Raw genomic sequence first — 16,066 nt, 5'->3', positions numbered from 1 at the left:
AGACCGAAAAATAAAAAAAAATTAAATCAAAATTGGCATAAGAACCACAGTAGTTGGAACGAAGAAGCAACACTTCCTTAATTTTTCCTTTAATTTTTGTTTATTTATTTGAGCCAAATTCCTCTTTATTAATTTTGAAAAATAAAAGTAAAACGGAATTTTTTTATCTTTTTTGACAAATTCAGATGAGTTTAAAATCATTTTCGCGCTATCGATTTATCTGTATAACTAAAACAATAATGTCGAAGTAATAAGTAGAAACACGTAAAAGTATCATAGCGATATACCTTTTAGTAAAGCAATTTCCGATATGCGATCATATTGAACTAACTCTCTCTCGATTCCATGCCAGGATTTGCGACGGTGTCATCTCCTTCTCCGTCAAAGTCAATAAAGAAGCAAGTATGGCGCATTATTCCTATGGGTATTCTTTAACGTTCGCACCAGTTTCCCGGCAGAATTATGAACACTTTGGCTTTCTTATATCTACCGAAAGTACATATATACCTTATCAGATCGAGTATAGAAACTTTAAACGTCTGATGTCACGTAAATACAAAGAAAGGGTCAAGAAACGTCAACTGTACCCTATTCGATGGATCGCTCCAGCCATTTGTACCAGTCGATTCGTTTCTAAGCTTTGAGGGATTTTCCGCGACTTTTATCACTGCCTAAAAAAATGTCTCCCCCTTTGTGAAAGACTTATGTTCCCGACTGTTCTTTTTATCAACTCGCGAGGAAACGTTCACAAACCATCGGACTTCTATCGGACCTTCATTCTCTTTTATACGTCAGTTACTTTGAAACGAACGTAATCTGGAAGAGTGCCATGAAATCATCTATTTTTTTCGAATATTCGGATATGTGATACGTATTTACAAAGCAATAAATTATATGATAAAATTTTCAAAAATGTTACATATTTATTACATATTTTTCTTATCATTATTATAGCGTTAATAACTATGTATCTATCTTTGAAAAAATAATACGTTAAAATTAATTTGTTTGAGCTTTATTTGTGTATTTAGCGCAAGATACATTTCATGAAAAGAAATGGCGGTAATTGAGCAGACGGGAGAGAAATTTTCTAGACGTTAAAAGAACTAATAATAAATAAATAATAATTGTAATAAAAATGTTACCGTACAAATGCTGTTAATTCTCCCCGCGAAACACCGAGAGTAAATCGGCGAGATAAATGCGAGATGGGTGAATCACACGTAACGATTACGCGTCGTGCAAGATAACGCAATTTTTAGAGAAAAAAGATTGCGCGACGTGCTTCGACTTGCAACGTAGATTTTTTGAAATTCCGTCTTCGTCTGGAACATTTCCGTGAGAGATTAATGTAGCAGTCTACGTCTCAAAGGATCTTTAGCAAAGTTCGCCAAGATCAGATGGGTGCGGTATCCCGCCTTTAATTAATTCCATCCGCAACATCTTCGCGCGAAACCTAATTGAAATGTTATTTTGTAACAGGTGCGAAGTATCCGCGAAGTTTCCGGAAAATGTAGTTAAATTATCGTTTCAGAAATTTATCGATAGACTTTTAGTAACATTTAACTGCGTGAAGTCTCGGAAAAGGAAATTTAGCGTGCAGCAAATGAAATTATTTTTGAGACGCGTCGCTGATTTTTTCGATCAAATAGCGAAATCGACACCATCTAACGTATGATTTTTTGCGCTCGCTAATTCCACGGCGATTGAATTTAATCTCGAGATCTCAACTTTTCCTCGGAAGGAACAATTATTAGATTCAAGTGAGAAAAGTGGGTCGTAGTAAATTACATTACTCGAGCTTTTGTAGCTGTGCAATTTCGCAGATCGATAAAGGACAGGAGGGAAAAATAAATGGGTTCGCTGCTAGTCTCTATTACGTTTTCCAATCATCATTATTATAGCTAGATGTAACGTAAATAAAATTCTATTTTTAAAAATAAGTGACTTCCTAAAATATTTTTTCAACAATATTGTTCACACATTTTCTGTCAAAATATAGCTGTACGTGATTTATAACAGCACGAAAGATTTACTGTCGCGAGGGCCGCGCGGCTCGTCAGATTTTTCGAGGCAATTTGGGACGATAGCGTTCTTCGGAACCGCGACCACCGTTACATCGAAATTGTTTGCCGGCTTTAATCTCGCCCCGCAGCAGTGACAAAGTATCGTCCGCAAAGTGCACCGTTACTCGAATCACACCGGGGATGCGTCTGTCGGACGTATTTTACGGTAATACCACTGCAGCGAGCGATCGCCCAAGCCAATGGTTAGACACTTACGTTACATTAAAGCCGCCGCCGGCTTTAATCTTGCTGCAAGTCGCTCGAATAGCATCGCATAGAGAAGACAATGTGGAAACTAATAGCGTACAGAAATTATTCCCTGCGAGGCAAACTTGCGCGTCGAGCATTAAATTTGACACGATGGTAATATACGGCAAATTTTGAAACTGCAAACCGAACAAATCTAGAACAGTCAAACTGTAAAGAAAGCACAGCAGAAATACAATGTAGTGTCTGTAAAAAATCTTTTTATAAATGAAAAATTCGATTATGAGTTCCGCGAAATTCCAGCCGATGTCAATTTTCTTTAACTCGGAAATAGAAGAAATTAAACTTCGTAAGAAAAGATAGCGTCGCAAATTCGCGATATCTTCAAAATCGGAATACAATAGTGACTCTAACAAAGTGGAAGGGGTGAGGGGGAGGGGGAGGGAGGGGAGATTGTCAAAGTTACGAGAGCCAATTTCTCTTCTGGGTCGAGACAGGAATTTCATCGACCTATTTCCCGAACTAGCTCAGCACATAGAAAGCTCCCGGCAATTTACAGGCAGCCATCAACGATTTTAAGAAACGAAAAGTTGCGGCTGATCGGACACACCTCGTTAGCGTTAGGCGCATAGCTGCTATTAGCTCCGGATTCACGAGTGAACCCGAATCCAGTGCTCTAGACTAATTTATTTCTTTGTGCGCGTGTTCTTTTTACTCTGCAACGTGGTGCACATATATATATATACATAGATATTGATATATTACATATATGTATTTGAAGGCGATATATATATATACATATTTTGCTGATCTAGTTGCTGCTCTAGAGTGTCCTGTTGTTGCGGACCACCACAGTCGACGCTCCGTTTTTTGATATTCCTTGACAGTTTTAGATCTCTTGTGCTCCTTCTGCGCTTCTGCGAACACCAAGTGCATCTCAAGACATGCACTAAAAGTTCATTTCTGAATTATTATTGTTCGTAATTAAGCAGTTAATCGCGAGCGTGCAGTTGTAGGTACTGACGTCGCTGTGACTGATGTATATTGATATATTCGTTAAATTTATTTTGAAGATTTCAAAGAGTATATTTCGAGAAATTATCATTTTTCTTATTTAAATATTTTTTGCAAGTACTTTACGATTGCACGCTCGCACGAGAAAGATGAATTACGTGGGCATGGCGTTCGAACGTTACAATGACGTCAAGCTTTCCACACACGCGAGCTTAATGCCAGCCGCTTTTCTGTCACATAGGTCGATCTAAGACACATGGACGAAAAAATCGGAAGCAACGTGGTGGACGTGGGAGTTGATCTATCCGAATTCTACATGTCGGTAGAATGGGATATTTTAGAAGTGCCTGCAGTGCGGTAAGTGTGTCACTTTTGTGTATTGCTTTTTTCAAATCTTCAAATAGACGGAATATGTTGGTAAAATACTAACAAGACACAAAATTGTTTGTGCTCAATTTTAGTATAATACATAACTCCTTCCTACTCTTTTTTTTCTTTATGATTATATACAAGGTGTCAAGGCAATCTCCAAAAAAGCTCTTGTAGCTTATCTCGAGAGCTTTTCAAAACACTATAATAAAGTATTTTTTCATTGAATTATGAGGCTTGAAATAATTTCTTAATTTTTACTATAAAATATATATCTAATAAAATATTTATTTTTCGATTATCTTACCTTAATACTTTTATGTACAAAATAATGAGAGGAATAAATTGATGTAAAGAAAACACATTATTTCGAAAAAAAATATGTAATTGTTAATTGTAAATTACATATTTTTTCTTCGAAACAATTATGTGTTTTTTTTATTGATTAATTGATTCCTCTCATTATTTTATACATAAAAGTATTAAGGTAAGATAATTAAAGAATAAATATTTTACTAGATATTTTATGGTTTATATAAAATTAAAAGATTATTTCAAACTTCATAACTTGAAAAATACTCAATGAAAAATACTTTATTATAGTGTTTTGAAAAGCTCTCGAGATAAGCTACAAGAGCTTTTTTTGGGAAGAGATTGCCCTGACACCCTGTATAACGGATTCTTCCTTATATGGATATTTTATAAAGACATATGAATTTAAAAGAAGAAAAAAATTTTTTTATAAGTTGCACGCGTAGTTATGATTTATCTTACTGCGAAAATGTTAAAGTTTGAATAATGATACGGGGCTTACCGTAAATTTATCTATTTTATTCGAATAAAAATCTCGATCTAATCTTTGAGATTTTCAAGCATCGGAGAGTATTGGAATCTTAAAGTGCCTAGCAAAGAGGCTTTTCTCTCTCTTTTCTTATGAAACACTCCTTCGCATTCAATATGCTCGTCTGGTATAAGCGAGTGGGCTGCTTCCGGGCACGTTTCGATCTCTGATATTCAACGTACTGTGATGCAGACGGGAACCGGGTTTAGCTTCCGGAAGCTACCGTAGAGTGGATGTTTTCGCAGTGGCTTGAAGCGACTTACCACGAGATGTTCACGATATTTCGAAATATCGATACTTTAGCGTTTGAATACTTTCGATATCGATATTGTATTTTTGATATTATCCACGTATCGATATTCTCATTCAATTTAAACGTCCCTATTTGTGTCATGCTCCCGAGAGTGGAATCTTCGCGAGAAATCCTGATCGATCGACTATATAAATCTAATCGCAATATTGACATTTTGACACTCAAGAGCGAGAAATATTATTAATGGTATATTTTCGTCTATTATATAAAAAGTAATAAAATTTGAATCAAAAATTCCAGAAATTGTTTAACTCTCTTGCGACTTTTATATATCTTTCTTTAATTTAGTGAAAACTTTGTTGAACGTTTGAAAAATAAAAAAAAAGTACTTCAAATTTATTCACGAGACAACACGTTACCGATTCCGGTTTGAGAATATCGTAAAAAAGGGGGATAGTAAAAATGCAGGCGAGGGGGAGAGCAGTCGAGCCGAGTTACCGACTTATAGGGATCGCTTCTCGGCAAAGTTATACGACCCCGCGAAACTTTCCTCATAAGTCTCGCTCACATAGCCGACCTCACTTACTTAAAATGTACTTATTGTTGGGTACAAACACTTCGCCCAATGGCGAAAATTTTACGTTTCTGCGGGCGATTTTTTATTTTTCTTTTTACTTCATATCACCATAATCCCTTCCACTTTTTTGCACCCTCATCCTTTTACTCGTTCATCGATCCGGCGATTAAACGCGATTTTTTTTTCTTTTCTTCTCGTAGGAACGAGAAGTTTTACACCTGCTGCGACGAGCCCTACTTGGACATCACGTTCAACATCACGATGAGAAGGAAGACTCTCTTTTACACGGTGAACATTATCATTCCCTGTATGGGAATATCATTCCTCACAGTTCTTACGTTTTATCTGCCTAGCGACAGCGGTGAAAAGGTGAGTGCGTAAAATATTAATATTTGCTGTCATAATTTTATGAATAACCAATATTTTTAAATTAAATTTATTATTTATTTTATATGATTAATTTATCGGGGATGGATAATTTTTTTTATGAACAGTTAACTGTCCTTTTTCATTTCATATTTTTTTCCAATATTTCTTAAAATATTTATATTAAAAATATTAATGCGTATAATATTTTTTAAATTATTTTTCGCAGTCTTTAATTTTAATTTCATTTCAAATATAAGTGTTTTTAAGAATTCCTTAAAAAAAGTATTTAGGTCAATTATTTCTTATTTTTGCACACATATATCTAATACGTTCAGAAATATATGACGCACAAATAAATACATCTCACGATCAGAGAAAGAAAGAAAGAGAACCACGATTAATCCTTTTATTCTCGGAAGCGACCACGGGGCGGACGTGCGTGAAATATGCGGCGAATTAGTTCTCTTCCGCGTGTCTGTCGGCCTCGTTATTTTCTCTTATCTGTAGGCGAGAGCTAGTAGGTGGTTGGTTACTTTTGGCTCGACGGCGCCAGCGATTTTTCATTTCCACCTCGGCTTCTCTTCGAGGTCGACTTTCCGTTACCGACTCCCACAGTTCTCGTTCGCCTAAGGAAAGATCCTTTTCCACGCTGTCAATATGTAACACGCACCACCGAGAAGATAAACGTCTTCCATACCACGTGGTATTGAATATTCGGATATATATTTTTTTAATATTTTGAGATAGTTTTATGTGTGTTAGGGTTGCACAAGACTTAAAACAATATTCATAAAAATAATGTATTGAAAATTTTCAGAAATTTAAATCTTATCTTAATCTTGAGTGAAGAATCTTGATCTTAATCTCATCTTTACAACAAAAATCATATTTTATATTGTTTTGTCTTGATTTTTGTCTAACAATTTTTATCTAATACTGGACAATTGCTTAAGATAATATTTTTAATAATATAATTTTTATAATATTTAAGAGAATTATTACTCTATTTGTGTCATTCGTATTTACTTTTCAAAATACAATATATATATATATATATATATATATATATATATATATTTCTATTTATTGTTTTTACGAAAAGGCAATTGTATACAGTGATGCTAGAATGCAAAAGTGGCTTGTATGTACACAATCAGTAAATCACATACATGTGCTGCATACAAAGCTTTATGTAGTTAAATAATTGTGTAAAATTTTATATTGTTTACTATATTAATTATTTCTAAATTTGTTAATATAAACATTTTTATTTATTAAATGAAATTTTTTAAGTTTGTATAATATAGTGATTATTTTTTTTTCAACTAGTTCATAAATAATTTCTTTTTCATCTAATTTACATATTTAAAATTTTTTTTAATCCAATAATGACAAGACTAATAATCTTGATAATCTCAGTATTGTCTATTGTCTATTATTGATAAATAATTAAAAATCTCGTTTCAAAGTTCAAGACAAGACAAGATAGTATCAAGATTAATCTTATGTTAATCTTATGTCATCTTGTGCAACCCTAGTGCATGTACATTTCTTCAACATTATTTGCATATCTTTGAATATCTTTAAATATTCTATGAACAACTCATTGATATTATTAAATGTCTCCCTAAAATTTTTCATTTTCTTCGGCTATGATTCTGTGTTATACAGATATATTCTTAAATATTTCTTGGATTTTATTATTCTCTAAATATCGAAACATTATCAAATATCTGTGTGAATATTCTTGGGAATATTCTCTCTTGGATATTTTTCTATTTCTTTATATCTATCTGTACGCATAGAATCTTACGCATTTTCTCCCTCGGGCGGATGATATTTTTGAGAAGACTTTATCCCACCAGAGAACGACGCTCGCAGCTGACGTTCTTCCCGAAGCAGTCTTCGCGCGGAGCTATCGACGCTAGCATTGCATAAAAGCTTTCCCCACGTGCTTTTTTCCCATTAACGTCCTCGGCACGTCGCGACTTGCCACAAAGGTTACTCGTTATGTGAACTAGCATTGTAAAATGTTTTTTCTTTTCCATTCCCCGTTGGTCGCCTTCTTCGTCTCTTCGAGCTCGCACACTCGAGTTATTTCTCTCTTCTTTTTTTTTGTTCCCTCTTTTTCTATCTTTCGCGCTGAAATAACACGGCTATTAGTCGTGCTTGCGAACGGTTGAAGAACTATCGACCGCGCGTGCAATTAGCATTCGTCATTATAAAGAAACGAGCGCCAGTCGATTGCGTCTCGAAGTACCGCAGGAAAAAGGTAATAGGAATGTTTGCGCACACGACACAGCGTATTTGCCGCCTCTCATTAATCTCTTCAACGTCCCTGTTAACTGAGAAAAAATATCAATTAGAGCGTAGCTATCGTGAAAAATTTTCAGATAATTTTTGCGTAAGTCAATTTTTACTAATAATTATTAATAGAATGATTGGAAGAATCTTACACATGTAATACGTACCGTACATTTCAAATTCTATGGCTTTTCCAATGTTTATTTGTCGAATAAATCGTTTTACTCTCTGATCGTATCAAGAATATTTATATACGAATATCCATTTATATAGAATATTCAGTTGCAGCGTTCGTTTACATTGCGTCAGTTCCAATTGTTCTGCTCAAAATGGGGAAAAATACAACCCTTTTATTCGATATATTCGGCGTTTCTCTGAAAAGCGGGGTGATTCGACAGGAAAGCACAGACTCAATCGTTCATTCTATCTTTAACGGTTTATTGATCTTGTTTTCGAGAAACAACCAGCGAGAAGGAAACATCCATTACATATATATGTATATATCCCTGCATCCACCGTTTTGAAGCAAAAATATAAGCACGTTATATGTTTTGCTCGTGTACACTCATATATGTTTACGATAAAATTTGTGGAAAATATTACGCATCATATGTAACTTACACACTCTCTCTCTCTCTCTCTCTCTCTCTCTCTCTCTCTCTCTCTCTGCTATGTTTGATCATTTAATCAAATCTCCCACATCACATTGAAAAGATGAGATTTCGGGCGAATTTAATTCATGTAGTTTTACGAGATAACATTGTAACGTTCGAAAACTTTATCATGCGTATGATTCTTATTTCTAAACTTTGTCAAGCGTGCAATTTTTAGCGATATCTTTGAAGATGCGTACTTTGAAGAAACGTGCTACGAATGCGAGCGTCCAACGAGAAAGTGGCACGAGGAATTTTGCGAGCGACTTTTCACGGAAGCGTCTCTCGTTTGAATGGCTGTCGAGTTGAGAGCTGCTATCGCTATTCGCGCTCTGGAATACGGATCTTCCGTCATGGTTCATGCCGGAAAAATGCAAGAAAGTTATGCGGACCGTGTCAAGTGAGTCGCGAATATCACAGGGGAATATACTAGACACTCGAGTAAAAAATTTAGTATTTATTTATGTATTATGACACAGTTGTCTCTATCAAAAATTTAAAAATTAAAAATTTTTCCGAGTTTTAAGAGTATAAATAAATAATAAAACTTTTTTTATTTAATTCTAAATAAATTGAAACACGATTCGAATCGATAATATTAAATATACTTAAATATACTTAAATATACTTTGCTGGAAATTGATTTTGAATATTAATATTGCCCGGACATAAATTTAAAAATGATCAGAATTGTGACGAGTAATTATCAGTATCTCATATGTATGAAAGTTTCAAGTTAAAGATATATTATCTGCAAATACGTTATTTCTTATGGAAGTAAAACAAACCGCATGTGTGGAGAATCTCTTGCAATATTATATGAGGACGACCTTTATTACAATGGTTACATATGCCTGGAAAGTACCGCAACCCTAAGCTCAAAGTTGTAAGCCAGCTTTATACTTGGACGCTTTTCTTGCGAGTTTGCGAGCGTCATGTTGTCCTTAATAATAGTTTGTTCTTCTTGCTAAGTAACATTGAAATATTCGGGGCGAGCGCAACTGACGTGCCTCTCACTTAAAGTCTCGCGGCCAATGAGAATGCATCGTTTTATAAAATTTATAAAGAGATGTAAATGTGATTTGGAGCGCGAAAAAACTCCAAACATTCTGCGTATAAAAACAAAAGAATTTTTTAAAATAATAACATGTAACACAGCTTTTGAAAAGCAGTAAAGAAGAAGAAAAATAAGCTTAGTGGCAATTTTTTCGAAAAAAAATATAAAGCTGCGAGCGCGCGTCTATCGCAGCTTCTAGGCACGTCAATCAAGCAGAGAGAATCGATAAGCAATATCGCGGTTCGGTGATTGACCCGCAGCGACTACGTCTACCGAAATTGCACATACCACGTGCATTCCCCGCATTACCTTTTATAACGTGCCTCATAACTCTATGCGTCGTTTTAATCCAATTCTAAATCTACTTTTTTATTATCATTATTTATTAAAGATTTATGCGGTTTGAGTTTTTGCGAAATTATTTAATCAGAAAGAAATTTATTATTTATTATAGTACTCTGTTATTTTAAAAAGAATAAAATAATTAAAATTTTATGCCTCGGTAAAATAATTGAATCGATGCTATAAAAAAAGCTAATCTACAAAATTAAAATAGATTAAAATATATAGCTGAATTTTATATAAAACAATGTATAGAAATTTATGCATAGAATTTTATATAGAACAATGTATAAAATTGTATTGAACATTATTTGAAAAAATGTTTCGCATAGTTTACATTCTAATTTAAAAATTATTGTACATGAGATTAATTACCTACGAAAACTGATATATAAAAGATATCTCTGTTAGTCATTTTTCTGTTTATTATGACTGTTTTGTGATAATCTCATTATCAATCATCGCAATCGAAATAAATGCAAAATTATTAAGAAGTTTATTATTAAAAAAATTTTTATTCAGATCGACGCGCGTAATTTAAGATATCTCATAAAGATATTTCTCAAAGGTTATTATTATTTGACTGATGCGATACGAAGGAAATCGGGTATAACGCGTGAGGAAAATTGATGACGGATACCCCAGGATATTATTATGTCATATAGGCATAAAGGGAGAGAGATGAAGCGAAACGCGGTCTCGCGGATGATATAATCATATTTGCCTTATACCATTCTATCGTGTTCTATCCTCTCACACACGTTCGAAGATGATTTGACAGTTTGCACATACGGGCGAGCCAATTTCATGCGATCTGACAAAATTTAGCGACGTTAATTAAGCAAATATCGATCAACTTAATCAATCGAAAATAGATCGTTGATTTTCTCTCTTAAATTATAAGGAAAATTATACCATACATATTTTTTCCATAAATTTTTACTTTATTAATTTCTGCTTACACACATTATAAAATTGAATCTATATAATAAATCAGTTATTCAATTAATTACTTTAGGTAATGGACTTGCTCATTTCAGAAAGAATTTTAATCAAAAATTATCGAAAATTGATTTCCTCGTTAATTGTAGGTAATGTTCTATATAGACGCTCATATATGAACAATAATTATATTCGAGTAATTGGTATACATACATATACACACAAGTAATAAGATGAAATATCTCTCTTTTTTATATATTTTTATATATTAATCTATTTTTTACATTCTATATAATCTCTAAAATATATCTTCTGTTTTCTGAAAAATAAAAGATCTGAAAATTGTTTTAGTTGTTTTTTTCTAAAATGACTGATTTATTAGAAAATCAAATTTGTAAAAAAAGTCATTTCTATTAGAAGATGTTCGAAATTGTGACGGAAGTAATACTAACTCGATACAATTGATTAAAACACTAATTTAATTATTCTCACGATTGCGACAATTTGCGCTCGATGCACAGCTTTGTCGAAAGCCAGATCCGAGAGTGCGGTATTACTGAATCAGGAAGTTAAATGTCTTTTGACATCTCGCCGTTGGGACCGTCGGTTTTCGAAGTATCTACCCGGACCCGGTCTCAGGAGAATTCCTAATTACCATTCGATCGGTTAAACTAATTGCCGTAATTAAATGAATCGAGTTTTGCGAATATTCCCAGATGTTCGGGTGACAGCTCTTCGACGTTTAACAATCGCTGAATGTCTGTTTTCGCGAAATTTCTTTGCACGGATAAAGCTCGGACTTTCTCGTGATATATAATTGACTCTTAATTTTATCCTTTTTAATGTTGTAAATATTTCCTAACATGGTGGAAACTCATAGTCTTCTAATAACACTCACGATAATTAAAACAATTACTTTAAATCAAACGAAAAACATGGATGAATTCGAAATTCGTCGAATGTAATTATATATTCATTACTGAAAATATGTACAACGAATGTACAATGAATAATAATAATAACAGTAGTTATAATCTCTTAATTTTCCATAATTTGTAAAACAATTACAATAATTACCGTCAGAGTTCGATGTAATTAAAATATTTTCATGCAGCATTTTATCATCCGCTTTATGGGAATTTGTTTACAATTTTATTTTATGTTTCCAAAATGAGTAATATCATATTTTGCTGGACGTATCGTCGATAGTATGCAAAAAAAACCGACACTTCTGGTATCATGCATACACACTGTAGATACTATACGATCAAGCACGACAATGTATCACGTTAATGCAAGTACGTCAATGTACTTGCGGCTCTTGCTTAACGGCGGATTTGCTGCAACGAGCAGACCGTACCATGACAAGACACCAGCTTTTGAATATTGGTTCACATTATTGATCGTGCACGCCGCTATAAGCAACTCAATAGATCATAGAATACCTAAATTATCCCTTTATCGAATCGCACTAGAATTATACGAAATATTCTATCCAGAAATTCCCTCCAAATTTCATTTCTATATAATTTATATTATAATTATAATTTATCTATATAATTTAGAATATATTTAGTGCTTGCTAGACTTCGTGAATGAATAATTAAATCGTGATGAATACAATAATAGCGATAGAAATCTTAAAAACGATATATAAAAGTGATTATTAGGATATTTTACGAAACCAAGAATTATTTTAGGAAAACGTTATTTTCACATATATTCCCGTGCACACAATAATTGTGTCATAACGAAACTCGATTCAGAAACGTTTGCTGAAACGTTTGATAGAAATAACAGCAAGATACGCGTGCAATTGTCAGATGAAGAGTGGTTGCGACAATAATTAAAGGCGCGGTCGGATGGAAAGAGTAATCGCGGGTGCACTATCGATCCGAATGCATCGATGAAAGCCGCCGGAGCTGACGACACGGCAGCAGCCCGATAAACGCTATCGCGCTCCAGTGGTCGATCCTTTAAATTAATCGCTACGAGACGCTATTGCAAATGGCGAGACCGCAGTAAAAATGAAACGTTCGCTTGCGTTGCGTTCAATTCGCAATAAGGGTCACCGACTCGATTCTCGATAAGGGCGATCGTCGATAATCGTGCGTTATACATTTGTGGTCGTTAGAAAAAAATGTAAACTGCTTTTTATTATCAGCGAACGGGGCAAACTCCCGTGTAAAATGTTCGGCGAAAAATGTACAAGAAATAAACGATCCATTTTATATTCAAACCGTAAAAGAGATTATCATGTAAAGGAATTAACGATTACAAATACTATTGAAACATTTGATTATACTATACAATTTATTTATCATGCAATTTTATCAACTAAAAAACATCTCTAAATATTTATTATCAAAAGAACTAAACAAATTTTTTTGTCACATAAAAATTGTTAAATGGCAAATGTACACTAAAATAAATTTTCTATATAATAAAGGTAATAATTAATTACACACAAAGATACTATAAAATAAATACTGTATGTTTCAAATTTTGTTACGAATTGAAACTTATATAAAACACATTAATATACATTTCAAAGCAAAAATAGCAATAGTGAAATTGAAAATCACTTAAATAAAATATTATACCTCAACCAGTGAAATTTTCGAACGAGAGACATAAACACTATATGGCTGACTGACGTGACGTAACATTGATGAACGGTTTTATATAACGATTAGCCATGCTGTAAATTAATCCTGGAACGCCGCAAAGCATCATTGAAGCTAAACGACTGTTGCATTCGATTAAAAAAGAAAATTGAGACCAATAATTACATGTTTATATGTCCGTAAATACTTTCCGGTTGAGAGACTGTTTATTGGAAATTATTTCGCTGAAGTTTACACACCACAATTCTGTAACAGATATTATTGACAGATAAACGATTTTCGATTTTGTAAAAGTTTGCAGAAACGAATCAAAGAACTTATGTGATATCAAATCGATTTTATTCTACAATTTTTGTCTTTGCAAATGTCAAAGTTACATGAAGATATAAACTTTTAATTAGATTCGTCACTAAATCTAGTACAGATATATCTTTTGTATTTTGATCTGAGTTATTAATAGACAGATTTATTTTTGAAGTTTATTATAAAATACCGAGTATTGCGTGAAAAAGAAAAAATCGATAACATAATAGTTGAATCATTTTTTCATTTGTCGCTTTTCATTATTTCAAATCCCACGTGAATTTTGTTTAATCAAATTTCATTGTGTTCCGGAAAAAAGTTACGTGATCACGATATCGAGGCAACATTCACATTAAAAAGTCTTGCTTTTTATTTTTCAATTCGAAAAAGAATAGCGGAATAATTTCTTTTTACACTTTTTTTACAAACTTAGATTTAAATATTGTTTAAAATAAAATGTAAAATGATTTTGTGTTAAGTTCTTGTATAAAAGTTCAAAATTTATTTTGACAAAATTAAAATAATAAATAAAGAATAAAAATAATAGAGTAATAAAGAGAAAAATATATCAAGATGGAATAGAATTTTTTAAAACATTTTAACAATACAGCATTAATACAGCATGCAAATTTAATAATATCAAATCTATATAATATTTAATATTATATTTTATATTATTCAGTATTATATAATATTTAATATTATTTATCTATATAATATGTATAATGTAAATTTATAATAATATTACTATGTTGGACATTTATTATTTTTAAAGACAAAAATTTTGTTATTAGAAAATTTTTCTTTCTATTATTACTATACTTTGTTTAAAATTTGATTCAACGTCGAAAAAATTATTATAGTTAGGAAAGTATATGTTTGACTTTCTAACTTGTACTTCAACCGTAATATGCCCAACATAAAAGAATATAATAAAACTTTCAGACACAGGAGGATCGTTTCACGGAAGAAGAGTTTAAGTAATCGTTAACCTGGTTAACTTCCACTTCCACAACACGCACAATAAATCCCTGACGAAAATTTTTAATATATATTATACAGCTACAATAGATTTAATTCTGTTTGATATTTGCATATTCATAATACGATCGCCTTGCAAATAATCAAACTTTGCAAATAAAAAATTCATAAAGTTTCGCCTCATTCTTCTTTGAATTTAATATCGGCATAATGTTGAAAAATATATATAATAAATAATTCATCAATAATATAAATGAAAATTATAAAATTAAAGAAAAATATAAAAAGACTATTTAAGAGAACTTAAATATCATTTTATTAATATTTGTCATAGATTGATACCAGCAATGTTTCAACTTAAAAACAAATGGAATTTTAAGTTTGTCTATGATGAAAGAGATATCAGACTTTTAACAAGAAGTTTACCGAGTTGTTTTTGTTCGGATCATCAAATTTTTTATTATGAGACATCTTACTTTTGCTGGATGTTATTGCAAGTGTTCTTTCTTTTTTTATTATTTGTTAAGCCTGTCTTTCTATCGAATACATTATTTTCGTGTTTCAGACAGATTTCTTTTTACAGAACAACATGAGCTTAGTAGTTGAAGTAGACACTTCGCGTGTATCTTTCAGTATCCATTGTAGTCTTCAATAGATGCTATGTTCTGAGAAAAACGCATCAAAGTACATATATCGAATAGTCACTTTACACGAAAACTCTTGGTGTCCATTAATTGTTCGACGTTGAAATGGTGTTTATTTTTTATCATATTACAAACGAATTAGAAAGAGAGATAATAAACTCTCTTTATTTACCACAGTTATTTAAAGTACTTAATAAATTATATTATTGTTGCGTTTGTTGCTGATACATATATACTATATTCTTTTTATGCAATAACAAAGACAAATTTTAATAGAAAAAAGAACGCGAGGAAAAAATTATCTTTCTCTCCTTCTTCATTTTTTTTTCCTGTTCGAATATTTATTATTTTTGCATTTTATTTCCAATTGTCACACATATTCTTTTAAAAAATATGGAAAAAATATACGTAAATATCTAAATTATTTTATATTATTTCGCTTTTCTCTTGTTATCTTGCATTTATTTTATTCAATATACAATAAGACTCCTAAATATGTTACATGCGCTTGATGCTC

The 16,066-nt window shown here is 32.3% G+C and overlaps 1 protein-coding gene across 1 annotated transcript in view; it reads left to right on the top strand.

The window, feature by feature from the left end:
* Nucleotides 1-16,066, top strand: part of LOC105252098 (acetylcholine receptor subunit alpha-like) — a 160,858-nt gene that overhangs the window by 120,162 nt on the left and 24,630 nt on the right. Inside the window, exons 6-7 of the mRNA XM_011259314.3 lie at nt 3,529-3,644; nt 5,528-5,696. Of these exons, the coding sequence (XP_011257616.1) occupies nt 3,529-3,644; nt 5,528-5,696 (285 nt within the window). The remainder of the gene's footprint in view (nt 1-3,528; nt 3,645-5,527; nt 5,697-16,066) is intronic.

Source organism: Camponotus floridanus, unplaced genomic scaffold (genome assembly GCF_003227725.1).
Source record: "Camponotus floridanus strain SB8 unplaced genomic scaffold, Cflo_v7.5 scaffold3, whole genome shotgun sequence".
NCBI classification, from domain to species: Eukaryota; Metazoa; Arthropoda; class Insecta; order Hymenoptera; family Formicidae; genus Camponotus; species Camponotus floridanus.
Note: the sequence above shows the minus strand (reverse complement) of the source record. Positions and strands in the feature narration are given on the sequence as shown.